Source organism: Genypterus blacodes, unplaced genomic scaffold (genome assembly GCF_046128005.1).
Source record: "Genypterus blacodes isolate CSIRO-AG114 ecotype Tasmania unplaced genomic scaffold, CSIRO-AGI_Gbla_v1 ptg000156l_1, whole genome shotgun sequence".
NCBI classification, from domain to species: Eukaryota; Metazoa; Chordata; class Actinopteri; order Ophidiiformes; family Ophidiidae; genus Genypterus; species Genypterus blacodes.
Window position 1 is genome coordinate 8,138,365 of NW_027466957.1, and position 14,301 is coordinate 8,152,665.

Consider the following 14,301-nt stretch of genomic DNA (forward strand, 5'->3'; position numbering starts at 1 on the left):
CACGATAATAACAGCAAAGTAGCCACTGAACAGGTGTGACAGACTGCGCATGCGCGTGATTGATTCCGCATCGTTTTTTATCTGTCATGAGTGTACGTAATGTGATGCCTGCAGAAAGCGGAAGAAGCTCGTGCTGCTTTGCTTTGTGTTGTGTCTTAGAACTTGTTAAGTTTCTTGTCACATGAGGCGGCGTGAGACAAACACACGCAGTTGCTGTTCCGCTGTGTCGCTCACAAACTGCGAGGAAGACAGAAGCGCCAGACATTCAACTCCAATGTGCGCGTGGAGGCGCGTCGAGAGGCCGAACTTCCGGATCAGCTGGACCCACAACGCATAGCGAGACATGGACCGACCCCGATCCCAGGAGCGAGGCAAGGTAAAGCCGTCACGTTTACCAAGCGAACAAGCCTGTCGCGATACTACACATTACAACAAATCCTTCTATTATGACGTCACATTTAAGGGATCGTTGTGATTTTTTTTAAAGTTGTATATTGAAAGCTTCAATACTAGTCGCATTTCAAATCGGACCTGGTTAATTAGATCGATACACGCACGTATAATTTTTGAGGTAAATATAACATATAATCAATCATATAATGTCTGTGGTGTAACTTTGTTTACATGCTGTGTTTCTCTCTCCAGAGCTCCAAGTTCAGGCACAGTGATGAGTCCATGGACAGGAGGCCCAGCGATGCCTTCGTGTTTCCCACCCATGTACGTACTATTCTCAGATGTCATCGGCTCCTTGAGACTAATTTGCCCTCTGTTTGTACCGCAGTGCAGTAATTGTGTCTCCCTTTTGATTCAGGATGAGAAAAGGCCCATCAGGAGGCTCCAAAGTCCTCCCAGGCGGAAGGTTTGGCTGCCCAGATATTACAACCCCGGCTTCAGAGGCCGATTCCACAAGCCTCGGTAAGAAAGGCAGTGAAGGAAATGGGCGCTCGTGCTATTTTTTTAATGGTGTTGAGTATTGACGTTGACCATGGCTGCTCTGAAATTTTCTAAGGGATGAACATTCATTCCGGAAGCCCGGCTTTGCCATGCAGAAGCACCACAGGTTCTCCCCCGGAGTGGCCTTCCACCACTCGGGTCACTTCCCCCCTAAGATACGCCACACTGCACTGAGAGAGAGGGAGGGAGAATGGGACATGGAGAGAGAAAGCTCTAATGCAAGCTCTCACCCCAAACAAGACACGGGTAAGTTCATAACAGCCGCAGATACAAAACGCACAATCCCGTCATCACATTGATCCACTTACCTGAAGGATACAGGGGCACTTGTTTTTGTGGAACCGGATGCTTGAGCAAAATGTAGACGTTTACGTTAAAGAGTAGCAAGCAGAACACAGAATCCCTCACACATGTCAACATACTTGCCAAAGAGTTTCATAAATATCAATTAAAGTTTACTCTGCTGCATGTGTACAAGTGTATGTGCAGTTTAATAAGTGACCATTGGGTGGCAGTGTTTGTAAGCAGAGGCACGCTTGCATTTTCATGAGCACTTTGACTTACAAATACTTGGAGAGCGTTTGCTCATCATGGTATCTGCTGGTTGGCAGTCACATTCAGGTAGCAACAAACCAACGTTACATAATGTTGTTCAGAAAAAAGCTTTTTTCAGGGTTTGGGTGGATTATGTCAGCAGTTTGACTACTGAATTGAAAGCAGCTGCTCACTGGCTGCAATCACAGTATGGTCGCATGGAATCTGTGTGATTTAACTACACCGAGAAGAGAAGAGAAGAGATCATTCTCCTCAATAGTTGATGCTGGCAAGAATCTGCAAGTGAAAAAGGAAAACCATTAACTCTTACTTCTGTTATGGTAGAATTTATTGGTTTTGGGTGAACATCACTTGCTGAAGTCCATGTTTCATCTTGTAAACAAAATTAACTGGCTCCATTTCTCATTTTTAACGGCAGATCCTGTATCTGTGCGCGCACTGCAGCACTGTGGAGGTGTGTGTTTGTGTATGTGCGAGTGTGGAACAGTTTTTTTCTTCTTTTTTTTATGTGCCTGAGTGATGGTGCGATGATGATGACTCATCGTCGGTTTGTGTGTAAGAGAGAAAAAGAGTGAGGGAGAGAAAGAGAGAGGCGAGGCAGCAACATATAATGAGGCGTAACAAAGCTCTTGCCTCACATAAGAACACTGCAATCCAACGTTGCAAGGCACATTTCTCAGCTAATAATAAGTATTAATTTTAGTCCTGACAACTTGTAGGCAGTAACTGTTTCTCTGACAGGAGATTGAAAAGAGGAATTGAGCGATTAGGCATTTTGAAACGGCAATAGTGGTCAAAAGAGACGACTATGGATCGGCATGGAGGATCAATAACAAAATAACCCCCTTTCCCACCTTTCTATACACAACACACACAGCACGTTTTATTAATGACTGTGTTCACCTTGTGGTTTGTGTGTTTTCCAGCCAGTAGGAGATTTTCCTCATCCAGATCCAGTTCCAGCAGAGACAAGGACAAGCAATTCCCCGTAAGTTCACAAATACAAACAAGGGGGGAATAAACAGGCAGCAACCAATAATAAGTCAAAGTATCCCTTTTTCTGAGTAGGATAAAGACAGAAGCACTAATGATTAGACTGAAGCATTGCAGTGAATGATGCTGTGTCATATGTAGTGCTACAACCTCATATTAATGGTAGAAATCCTGCAGAAGACACCTAAATCCATCATATCTGTTCGCTGGAATGTCTTTTAATTAAAAGCGAAAAGCAGTCTGCTGTTAGATCGTGATGTTATATTTCATTTTAACCCGAGCAGATGGGCTTTGTTAGTCATTGCGCCTGAGTTTAGAACAGAGCCCCACGTAACCAACGCAAAAGGCTCAGCTGCTGCAGAAAGATTGAAATCATTGGATTCTTGGCTGACCTGGAGCAGAGTGAGGGGCAGAGAGCCGAGCGATGGATCGTTTTCGCTCGCCACTGCGGTACATTTCCCCGCTGAAGGGAGGAAGAGGACAACAAATGCTGCATCCCCGGTTCAGGGGTGCTGATCCTGCACAGGCGAGAGAGATCCTGGTCCACTCAGAGAGGCAGACATACACGTATATACTCTCTTTATAAGTTGCATTGTGGTAAACAACAGTTGTAACTTACAACACGCAGACAACTGGCAACTTGGTTTGACAACTTTCAAACCAATTCCATTGAAATCTGGAGCAGTGACTTGTTGTTCTCAATTACAACGTCAATGTTGAATTTAGGTCATCTTTTCTTTAAAGCCGCTATTTATTCTCCACCAACTGATTTATTTTACATGCGTTTTTACAATTCATTTGTGTTGGTAATATGTGGTTATATCTCTGGTTTTATCAGGTCAAGTCAAATTTAATTATACATCATATTTAAACAGAAGTTCACTGGAAATGCTGTGCAGCTGAAACACAGAACCAAAACCAGTGGGTAAAAACGGTGTTTCATGTGAAACAAAAAGGTAACAGACCTGAAATATAAGCAAGCGTAGTAAATGAACTAGAAATGATGAAGGTTGCTACGTTGCACTATGATGCAAAAGTAATATGTAGTGATAATAATATTGCTTCGAGAAAGGAATTCCTGTTTTGCCCTCCATGCTTATGCAAATTAGCGATTAACTAACACCTTTTACTGACGTGAATAGATTAACTGCCTTGTGATCATTCCCAGCTCGGTCATTATCGGCCTGCAGCCATGTTTTTGGGCCCCCTGTCTCCTTATTAGATTCCAAACCTTTTGCTGCACCATTATCTGTTTCAGGTTTCTCAGAGTGAAAGGAACGAGAGCAGAGAGAGAGATCACAAGAGGAGCAGTAGCAAAGAGAGAGCTCAAAGCAGAGACAGCGAGCTCCCTTCATCCGCGGCCCAGGAGGCTGCTCGAAACAGAGCCATCGAGGAGAAGAGGAAGGAGATCGAGAAGGTCAGCGGCGCCCTTTCGCACAATCACGCACACACACTCTTTGATAGACGGGTTAGTTGTGAACAGACAATAGGAGGAGGAGAGATGAGAGAAGCTGGGATTAGAGAGAAGGAGACAGAAAAGGATCTCAGTGCTCGGAGACAAAGAAGGAGAAAAAACAGATTTGTTTACTGGAGACTGAACATTAATTTAACAAAGCTGGGCCTCAGGCAGCGAGAGAGAGAGCGTCATCATCGTCTTCACTTTGCCAAAGTCTCACAAAGACGATGTTGGATTGCAGATTGAACAAATTGAGCACAAACTTAATGTTAACTGTAAATTCTGTTTGTGGGCCTAACCTGCATCAGACAGCAGCAGTGAGGCAGCACCTGCGTCAACGCTATAACATCAATGTGACAGACGTTACATGAGTCTGCTGCTCATCCGCTGTGTGTTTGTGCGAGAGCTGTGTGTGTGTGTGTACATTTCCACCCACTTAAAGGGAGAGAGATGGCCTCTTGCCTTTCATATCTCCATGGTTGCAGAATATGCGAGGCATTGCAAGAAGGCGGCCTGGCAACAGGTAGCTTGATGGAAAGTTGTGCACAAAAAAAACACACACACACACACACACACACACACACACACACACACACACACACACACAGTACACAGGCTGCTTGTGAGCGTCGGTTAATCCACTTGGCGGTAATGGCACACACTACGACAGCTCTCACTCCACTTGTTCTCGTTCTCTCATTTCATCCCCTTTTGTACTCTCTCTCTCTCTCTCTCGCTCTCTCTCTCTCTCCACCTCTCCATCCCCTCAGTGAAGCATTGTTACATTTCGCCCTCTTCCCTTCAGGTTTACTACCAGGAGAGCGGGACGTTTCACCTGGTGGTGAAGATGCTGATAGAGAAGGACCCAACCCTGGAGCGCCTGGTCTGTGCCTCGCTTCAGGAGAACCTCCGGGACATCGGCGCACGCTGCGCAGAGGCCATGGAGACGTTTATCAAGGAGTACGACTCGGAGGCGCTGTGTCACTAATTAGACACAAGAAACTCATTCCCGCTTTTAACACGTGCTGCTGCTCGTGAAGACAAGGCTGCGGGGACGAAGATGCACCGTGACTGGTTAAATCTGGGCTGTCTAATGAGTAATGCAAGAACATAAACTGTGCATAATTTATTTTTATTGCTCTTGCTTTTATGGCACATTAAACATCTTCCCTGGTATCACTCAGAGAATACCAATCAATACTAAATCAAGTCATGGTAATGAATTTATGGGTCAGTCGGTGAGGAGTTCAGGTGGTTGCCGTTAAGCGTTTGTTATGTTTTCGGAATGAGGGATAAGTGTATCAGAAGGGATTTTCCGTGTTTGATCATCTGTGGAGGAACAGATGGCGTTCCCACGGGAAAACCTCAACAGCTTAGAAAAGCGTCGCTCAAACTAACCAACCAGAAACCGTTCCTGACCGAGCAGATCCCCCAATATAAGATGCCACTTCCTGGATGATCGTTGAAGAACACTTTATTTTCAGTATGAGACAACAACAACAAATCAAAGACATGCAAGTCTCCCTATCTCTACATCATCTTATACAAATAATGATTCTTAAGTTACAAAATATATAAATATTTAAGACCATATGTACATAACATTTACATGACTACATCCATTACTTTAATAACATTTTATTACTATATATACATTTAACAGGTATTATTCTTTAATATTATTATAGTTTATTGTTAGTTTCATTATTATTGTTAGCATTATTCTTAATCATCTATAGGTAAACGCTCAATAAACAAAGCATGTTGCAGAAGAGAAAACGGGACCATACCTGACATTACTGTGCCTGAATGGTCAAGGAGGCGAGGCCGGCACGGCGCGGCGCTCTGTCCTTGGTAAAGCGTGAGAGCAGGCTATGTAGAGCACAAGGTTCAACAAACTATTTGTACAAGGTGATAACGGGGCAGGGGGGCTAGCGAGCCAACACTATATTCCAGCAGGGTTTGGATTCCACTGAGGTAAACAATGACATAGCTTGGAATCTAGCACGTAGCTTTCACTATCCCAACACAATTTCTGATTTGTCCACAAAGAATACAACGTTTGACTGCCCAGAGCTGCGACATGGAACAGTCTGATCGCTGCAATACTTCCCTTTTAAGCTGGAAAGAGGTTGTTCATTCTCTCCGTGACGTGGAAACGCGCACGCACACACACACACACACGCATGTACATCATTTATTTTACCCTGGACCACGTTATATTTATCACCTCCTTCGGGTTTGAGCTCCCATCAATTGTAAACATTTCTGTTGTGTAAGTCAGCCAAGCTTCCTCTTGTGATGAGATCATTCTGTGTAGGTGTACACAAACACTACCCGGTGTAGAGTTGTGTAAGCTCACACGCACCAAAAATGTGCCTTTTTCTCTCTTCAACCCCGTAACACACACACACACACTCACATACACACACTTCATTGCATTTTCTATTCACTCTCTCAGTCCACTGTATTACTCTCACCTTCCCACACTCCCTCTCTTTCTCTCGGTTGCTCTGTTGCGGCCTCCTTCACTCGCTCTTCTCTCTTTCACTCTCCTGCTCATCCCTCCCCATCTAAACGCTCCAAACCTAAGAAATAATGCAGTTTTTGCTCTTCCTCCTCTGGCGAGTGTGCAGCTGGCCGTGAACTCGTCCATGTAGAGGTCCGTGATGGGCGGCCATCCCAGAGGGACTGTAGCGGTGACGCAGCTCCTCGTTGTTGATGTAGCAAAGCTGCACAGGCCGAGGGATCGACTCCCCTAAGAAATAACCCTCGTCTTCCTCAGACTCGGAGGAAGAGGAGCAGCTGGAGCACCAGGGGTCAGCGACCTCCATGTAACTGTTGCCCCAGCACGGCCCACTTTGCCCCACTGGCTGCCACCCAGCATTCTGCAGGGTGAGATCGGAGGTGGTGCGAGGGCAGGGCCGGTGGAGTGGTTGCCTGCATCCGCCCGCTTCCAGGCCAAACAACTCCCTGCCAGCGTGCCCAGCAGGGAAGCGATCGTAATCCTCCTGTACGCGACGATAGGGAAGCTCCACCATTTGAGCAGGGCGGTCTGCCACCAGGTGCAGGGCGTTGTCAGAGCGGGAGCGGCGAGATCGTTTGTGGTGACGGCCGCTACGGTGTTGCCCGTTGCCATGGTTACCGCGGTGGTGTTTGCGGCGTCGTGGTTGCTGCTGTTGCTGTTGCTGCTGCTGCTGCTGCTGCTGTTGCTGCTGTTGCTGCTGTTGCTGCTGCTGCTGCTGCTGCGACACAGAGTCCTGCCCGGTGAGACGTCGGCGAGGCATTCTGTCACTCATGGGAGCCATCCGCAGGTTTCCGCTGCTGCCCATCAACCCGACGTGACCTTTGCTGCCAAAGGCCAGTGGCTGTTGTTGGCCGTCCCAGTACTGCAGTGGGTAGCCCACTTGCAGCGGAGCATACATGTTGGCACAGGGGCGAGTAGAGGACAGTGACTCTGTGCTGTGGAACTGGACCGAGGAGCTCAGGGTACCCATGTTGCTCTTTTCAGACACATTCACACCCGAGTCCTTACTCAGGTCAGGCATGGAGAATCGAGACAAATGCTCCTGACGCTTGGTCACGCCGTCCAGAGAGTTGCCTGCTAAAATTGAGAAATCACACGTCACATTTTTAAATCACATACTGTTAACTCATAATGTATGGTATATTAAAGTGTACCTGTAGCATTGGACATTGTTACAGAGTCCATAGATCCCCGAGGTGTCTGTTCTAGAGGAGTCAGGGGCTCGTTGAAACTCATGGCATTTATGGGGTTCCTCCTAGTAAGCGGGGGCCTGCTGTCTCTCTGAAATCCATGTAGGCTGATGCTCCTCTTGTCAGAGATGCCCTGACCCTGGCTGGACATCTCATTGAAGCTCATCTGGGTACGGAGCTTGTTGGGTCTGAACTCATCCTGGTTATGGTGGATCCAGTTTTCGTTAAAGGAGTGGCCCCTCAGTGCAGCCATAGGGGTCCTCTTGGTGTTGCCTTGTTCCTTTCCCCAGGAATCAGGCCTCTTTCCTGGATTGGCAGGAGTCAGGGCTGGAGGATGCGGGTTTGCGTTGGGATTGTAGCCCTGCCTAGCATTACACTGGCCCAGAAGATGTATGGCTGTAGAGGTGGGGGATGGTTCTCTTTGGGGGCCCTCGTAGGCAGCGGCGGGGTATGGTTCATCCCGGCTCATCCACACTTGGTTAAGGCTCGGGGCGCGGCTCGGGGTGCGGCTGGGCGTGCGGGTTGGTGTTCTGCTCGGGGTCTGGCTGGATGTGAGACTTAAACGATCCATCTGGACAGTCAGGGGGTCGTTTTCAGCAGGCATGCGCTCAGGCATGGGCGGAGCAGCTGGCTGACGGGCCTCTGCACTCCTCCGCTCCTGTTCAGCGTTGCGGCGCTCCTTTTTCCCGATTTTAGTGCTGTGGCGGGACTCACGGGAACGAGCACTCTGGAAGGCCGAGTCTGAGGAGTCTGACTCATCTGGGTCCTGCTTAATAAAAAAGCAAACCAAGATTTATGATTGATAGTTAAATAAGGTTGGCAGAAAGCTGACAGCAATTGTCTGAATTTGTTGACGTTTTGGTAGTTTTCTCATTTTCACATCATTATACATCATCTTGATCGAGCACCTGTCCAGCGCTGCAGGACCGTGAGCAGAAGATCTGCCCCTGCTTTGGCAGGAAGGGGCGACCCAGCAGCGAGCGTTTGCAGCGTGCACAGCAGAAACATTCCTCTGTTGCGTGCCAGTGCTGCCCATCGTACGTCATCTGGCCTTGGTCAATGCCTGTGATGGGAGGGGACACACAGAGTTACACTGATACAGGGTCATTACTGTCATCAGCGCTTCAGAGTAGCTATGCAGTCTTACTTCAGTGTGAGAGTGAATAGAGTTAAAGCTAAATAACTAAATAAATATGGTCATCCATTAAAATTTCATCTTATTTTACCTCATATGGGCAAATGCAGCTTTAAATCCAGGTTAAAGGCTCAAAACTCCATCATTTGTCTTCATTCAGCTCAATTTAGAGGTCTTAAACACCACAACAGCTTGTTGAAATTCTCTCCATTTCTGCCAAGGCTGTAAACAACAAACACCTCAAATGAGGTGTTATTTGTTGTTTACAGAAGTGTGAAGGACTCAACCAAGAATGGATCACATGACACGCAAGCAGCTTGGTTCTAGTGCTGGGATCTGCCTTATTTTGATTTATTTACACCCATCTTAAGAAATCCCCTTAAAAATTGAGCTGCAGTTGAAAAGGGTTGAAAGATCATTGCTACATTGGGGGAATTTGATGTTTTTATAAGAAGATAACGTTGTGTTGTTCACTGTGAAACAGATCTTTTGCTTAAAGCTTAAAGCAGCAATAACAGACGTGTGTACCTATGTGTTCTCCACATGCGTCGCAGTATTCTGCATAAAGGGACTCGAAGCAGTTACAGCAGTGCGGCCGCCCGTCCTTCATGATGTAGCGCTGGCCGCCCAGGGTGGTCTCACACTCGTAGCAGCAGAAGTGCCGCATGTGCCAGTGGCGGCCCTCTGCCTCGGTGCACTCGTCAGCAAAGATTATCTGCACCACACACACACACACACACACACACACACATCCATAAGCAGAGAAGTTGACATTTCTGCCATCCAGAGACATAAAATCCATAGTTTCTGACACTCAAAACTATTACATATTCGCTATTATAATTTAAATTCGTCATAATCAGACTGACTGACTGAATAATGAAGCTTGAGCTTTCATGATTATTCAACTCAATGAAGGCTATCTTGCATTACATTAATTAGAGAATGGACTTTTATGAGATATGGCCGGAATACTCGGACATCTTTTTTTCCTCAGATCAGTTGAAACCTCATCCAAGTCTTTGAACCTTTTCCAACACTGCAAGGCTCTAAGCCCATTAAAGCGCACCTCATCACAGGCACAGCAGCGCGGTTTCTGCCTCTCAGCATGGTGCCGACCACAGAAGATTTTGCCGTCTTGGTGGAAGTAGATGAGATCCACCAACAGTTCCTCGCACATGCTGCAGACAAAGCAATGAGGGTGCCAACATTTCCCATGGCCGGCCCTCGCTGCAAAAACCACTATGTCCCCTCCATTTATCTGACCACCACACTGAGGGGAAGGGAGGAGATGAAAAGAGAAGGAAAGGAAAGGGAAAAAAAGGAAAGGAAAAGAAAGGGGTCAAGGAAAAAGAGGTTCAAGTGAGAGTTTAATAAAGAGCAAGTGTACAGCAGAGAAAATGCTACTTGATCTATAAAGTGTTTGCCTCAAGCACTGTTTCATCTGTTTGATGAAACATCAAAAACAAGCCAGGGGGATTGATATTGATCTAGAACAGCACAGGACGTTGGCTTGGTATCTTCTTTGAAAAGGGCAAAGCAAAGGCTAAGTCTACTTCCTGGTTTTACCTTATCACAGATGGCCCCGTTGATCGTCAGTGGGAATGGACGGACGTTGCCTCTTCCCAAATTGTCCTTCTTACGTTGGTTGCTGAAGATCTTAAGTTCTCTTTTCTCCTCTTCGTCTAGGCCATTACAGTAACGCACCTAAACAACACAGTCATCGCTTAAATTAAAGGGCTGCTACATTTGACTTCATTTGAGAAACGACAAAGCTAAAGAATGTGTGGTTATTTGGAGACTTGCAGCTGAACTTTGACACCAGTGATTTGTGACACGGGACTTGAACCTCACTGGGAAAGATTTGATACCTTCCACAACTAATCAAGGATGGAAAATGATACAAATATCAAATATAAATGTTTTGTAGTCATATCTAAATAGGCACATAGGCAAAAAAATACAAGGAAAGTATTCACATAGCAATTATATATAAATTCACAAATAGATTAACATGACTTGTCCAGGACTCGAAACTCAATGTTTGTCTTGAGAATTGATTTGGACTTCAGTGCTAAGACTTAACTGGTGACTTACTTGTGACTTGTGTCTCGGTCTCACCTCTGGTAAAACATATAAATGGGTAAAACAACTTGCTTTGAATATTTTTCATACCTCATTGTCATGTGGAGGCAGCTGGTGCAGCAGTTGTTTGATGCGATATTTCTCTCCAGGGCTATTTATGTAGGGGACCTTCTCTTCAGGTAAGATATTATAATACTGATGCACCTAAAGAAACAAACACATGATATATGGTGGTTATGGTGGAGACCTCAGTTATTAACTATACTTCAGTATACTGAAGTATACATAGCACATATTAGTTGTTGTGGTGACGAATCACAGCGAAATGCATTCGAATGAGACACGACACGTCTTTGTGTGAATAGAATAGGCTTTTGATTTGACCTCCGTCTTTGCTGCCCTTGAGCATCGCTGTCTACAAGTGAATTCACACGGCACAATGGACCTCATGCTGCTGCAGTACTAACGACCTTGAGCATCAGATTCATTGAGTATCGAATAGAACATTCATATTGCCATGGAAACCTGAGTTGGACGCTGTCGAGCAAGTCGGAACCCATGATTCACGTGTTGGTGTGTCAGCGTAACAATTTTTCAGTCCAAAATTTTTCAGTACAAAATGTAAATTGCTTCACAAAGACCAGACTACTTTGTGTCCAAGACGTTTGAAGTGCTCGACTTGTCTGAAGCCAGTTTTGCCATTTGAGATGAGGAACTTGTGAGAAATATGATGATTTTCTTTGTGATTCATTTGCATGTGCTTCCAAAGAGAGACTCTGCACCTATCTACAAGAAGTAACACATTTGTTGTCTAAATAAGCAACAGGTAGCTGCAATAGCTTTCATTTCCTTTTGGATCAAGAGGCTCTTTCAGCATCCTGTCAAGATGGCTGAATGGAGAAAATGACTGTTATCAGCCCAGTCTGTCATCTGTTAAGAGAGCCACAGGAGGCCTTTGCATTAGAATGCTGCTCTTACTAAATAAAGACAGAGCTTATTGTCGTTCAAATTAAAAAAAGAAAATCCCAAATAATGGAAATGTTCCTCTAAGAACATTTGCTGTTGCTTACATTAGCTTGCTCATGCATGGAATTAAAAGATGTTTAAACTGCAAATGAGTCTGGATAGGGAATTTACCTCACTTTTTCCAATTACATTCAACCAGACATCGCCGGCTCAAATCACTTCCATTCCATTGGGTTTAATTTTGCAAGGACATAGCAGTATACAGAACAAATTGATTCCAAACACTGGCATCAATACGTCAGTATTCACAGTCTCAAAAGGACGGCACATAGATGAACAGAATTTACTATTTGGAATTTAAAAGACTGATTAACACTCACATGTATTGATCACAGACGGATTGCTCACTCTCCATATTCACTGGTTGCTTTTGTTTTTGAAGCTGTGCAATTGATTCATTTGTCCTCGTTTGCTTTTTGAGGTTGTGATTCTGTTAGATTGTGAGCTGAATATGTGAATATCTTAATGTAGACATTTTTCCATGAAGTGACAGCTTTGTATGATGTATACGACCTCCTCACTCCTTCCTCCTTCATGCTAACACACCATGAAGGTGATTCACAAAAAAACGTAATGATCTGTTGTCTTGAGTTAAGCCCAGAGAAAATTCTGTCTCGGATTGTTACACATTATCATACAAGTAATTAAATTCCTCTGTCTGGTGCGGTTCAATTTGATACGGTCTGGCTCAGCCGGACAAAATTATGCATGAGCTAAGGAAGAAATTAGGAGGGAGGAGAAAGGGGTGTCAAACGTTGGGCTTTCCAAAAAAAAGTAAAAAATCCCTCTGACTTAAAGGAAAGAAAATTCAGCAATCCAGAGCTGGTTTATGTTTACCTGTTCAGGACTGAGGCCAGGTGGAACCCAGGCGTATTCCTCCAGGGCACAGCCAGAGTCATCATCAGAGGTGGAGTTCCTCTGGAAGTCGTACATCAGCTTTGTGATGGTCTTCTCCATCTCCAGAGACATGGCTGTCACAACATGCTCCTCAGCCCGGCCCCTTCAGTAGTCACAGGTATTCCTGGTGTGAGGATGACAGAGGAAGGGAGAGAGTATGAGTCTTAATATCGCGCTAGATTTAGACTCTCCAGTGTGGCATTACATCCACATGGAAATATAATGTATGAATAAACAGTATGTGTCCGTCAATCTGAGAGTTAAACGTACGTGTTAAATAAAGGAGCATACAGTATTTAACAAAGGGAACAAAGAGGATATAGGCCTCATGACTGCATGTGCATAATATGACAAACCAATATGTAGATCTCTATGAATATATAAATTTATATTGCAGTGAAATATGTTTGTTGCGTTAGATCTCAGCTTATCAATCAACTCTGGTACTTATATTAGATATGCATATGTGCAGGTGCAGCAAGGCGAGAGAGACTCAATTACAGAGACGGTGGTAATTTATGACCACAAACTCTGTCTCAGTCTCCCATGATCACAGGAAAAACATCTGCGGCCTACTGTGACTAAAATACACCCAGCCTTTATGAAAAACAGGATCTACACAATAACACGGCACTGAGATGTTTCTGTCGCAGGGCATCATTATCAGCAGACCACCAGCACTGCATCAGCACTCACAGCTTTACTTCTATTAATCAGGGAGAGCGCAGAGATCAATTCAATCTTCTGCGTTTTCTTGGTTCTGGCTGAGAGGAGAACAGCTGCACACATGACTAATACATGAATAATTAACAGGCCACGGTATTGCCCACACCACCAAAATATGAAAATGAGATGCAATTCATTTGCAGGCAACTAGAACACTTAGTGGGGTAACAGCGAGAGCAAGAATGAGCTCTAATTGTTTACATCACATGGCTTGTTATTTTGAATACTGATGAGTGGAGAGATATTACAGACAATTACTCGAATGTTGAAGAGGCCAATCATGGCTCTCAACAATATCCGGACGTGATATACTGCTGCATTTGCAGACATCGTTGTAATGTCATCAGAGTGTACATTCTGTTTCAATGTGGATGTGTCCGTGCTGAGAACAAGTCAGACAGGCAGCTTCTCTCATGTGTGTATAGGTCATATACTGTATCAAGGTCATTGCAGTTCACTGACAAAGCCTGAGCAGGGACAACGATACTGATGACGGTGATGGGGTTGGTGTGCATGGAAATGAGAACAGTGACGTTTCTGATTATAAATGATGCTTGGGACAAGGATGCTGTTTCTCAATGATTACAGAAAGAAAAAAGGCGACGACCACAGACAGAGCCGGTGAGTCAGCCGCCATCCGCTAGAGCTCAGCACGGTGTGTGTATTCCTCTCGACGAGAGATCACGCGTACATAACCTGGAGCCCCCGGCCTGGCCTCAGGTTGTTATTCAGTGGGGATGAAAGGAGGAGAGAGAGA

At 45.2% G+C, this 14,301-nt stretch overlaps 2 protein-coding genes across 4 annotated transcripts; one reads left to right on the top strand and one right to left on the bottom strand.

Annotated features, from left to right (window-relative positions):
- The first annotated feature begins 63 nt into the window (after nt 1–63).
- Nucleotides 64–5,137, top strand: LOC143013390 (uncharacterized). The gene is made up of 7 exons (XM_076166998.1): nt 64–376; nt 646–717; nt 812–915; nt 1,010–1,200; nt 2,436–2,497; nt 3,761–3,919; nt 4,764–5,137. The coding sequence occupies exons 1-7, from the start codon at nt 344–346 to the stop codon at nt 4,944–4,946; spliced, it is 804 nt and encodes a 267-aa protein (XP_076023113.1). The 5' UTR covers nt 64–343; the 3' UTR covers nt 4,947–5,137.
- A 287-nt stretch (nt 5,138–5,424) lies between these two features.
- On the bottom strand, nt 5,425–12,905 carry LOC143013389 (prickle-like protein 2). Of its 3 annotated transcripts, none has more exons than XM_076166997.1 (9): nt 12,759–12,905; nt 10,986–11,099; nt 10,380–10,517; nt 9,880–10,083; nt 9,339–9,525; nt 8,584–8,738; nt 7,640–8,441; nt 7,213–7,559; nt 5,425–7,134 (listed from the first exon to the last, which is right to left on the bottom strand). In XM_076166997.1, exons 1-9 carry the CDS (start codon nt 12,888–12,890, stop codon nt 6,547–6,549), a joined length of 2,667 nt encoding a protein of 888 aa, XP_076023112.1. In that variant the 5' UTR covers nt 12,891–12,905; the 3' UTR covers nt 5,425–6,546. The 3 variants fall into 3 exon arrangements, with proteins under 3 accessions (XP_076023112.1, XP_076023109.1, XP_076023111.1); XM_076166994.1 differs by having other exon boundaries at nt 5,425–7,140; nt 12,759–12,890; XM_076166996.1 differs by having other exon boundaries at nt 5,425–7,559.
- Between the last annotated feature and the right edge of the window lie 1,396 nt (nt 12,906–14,301).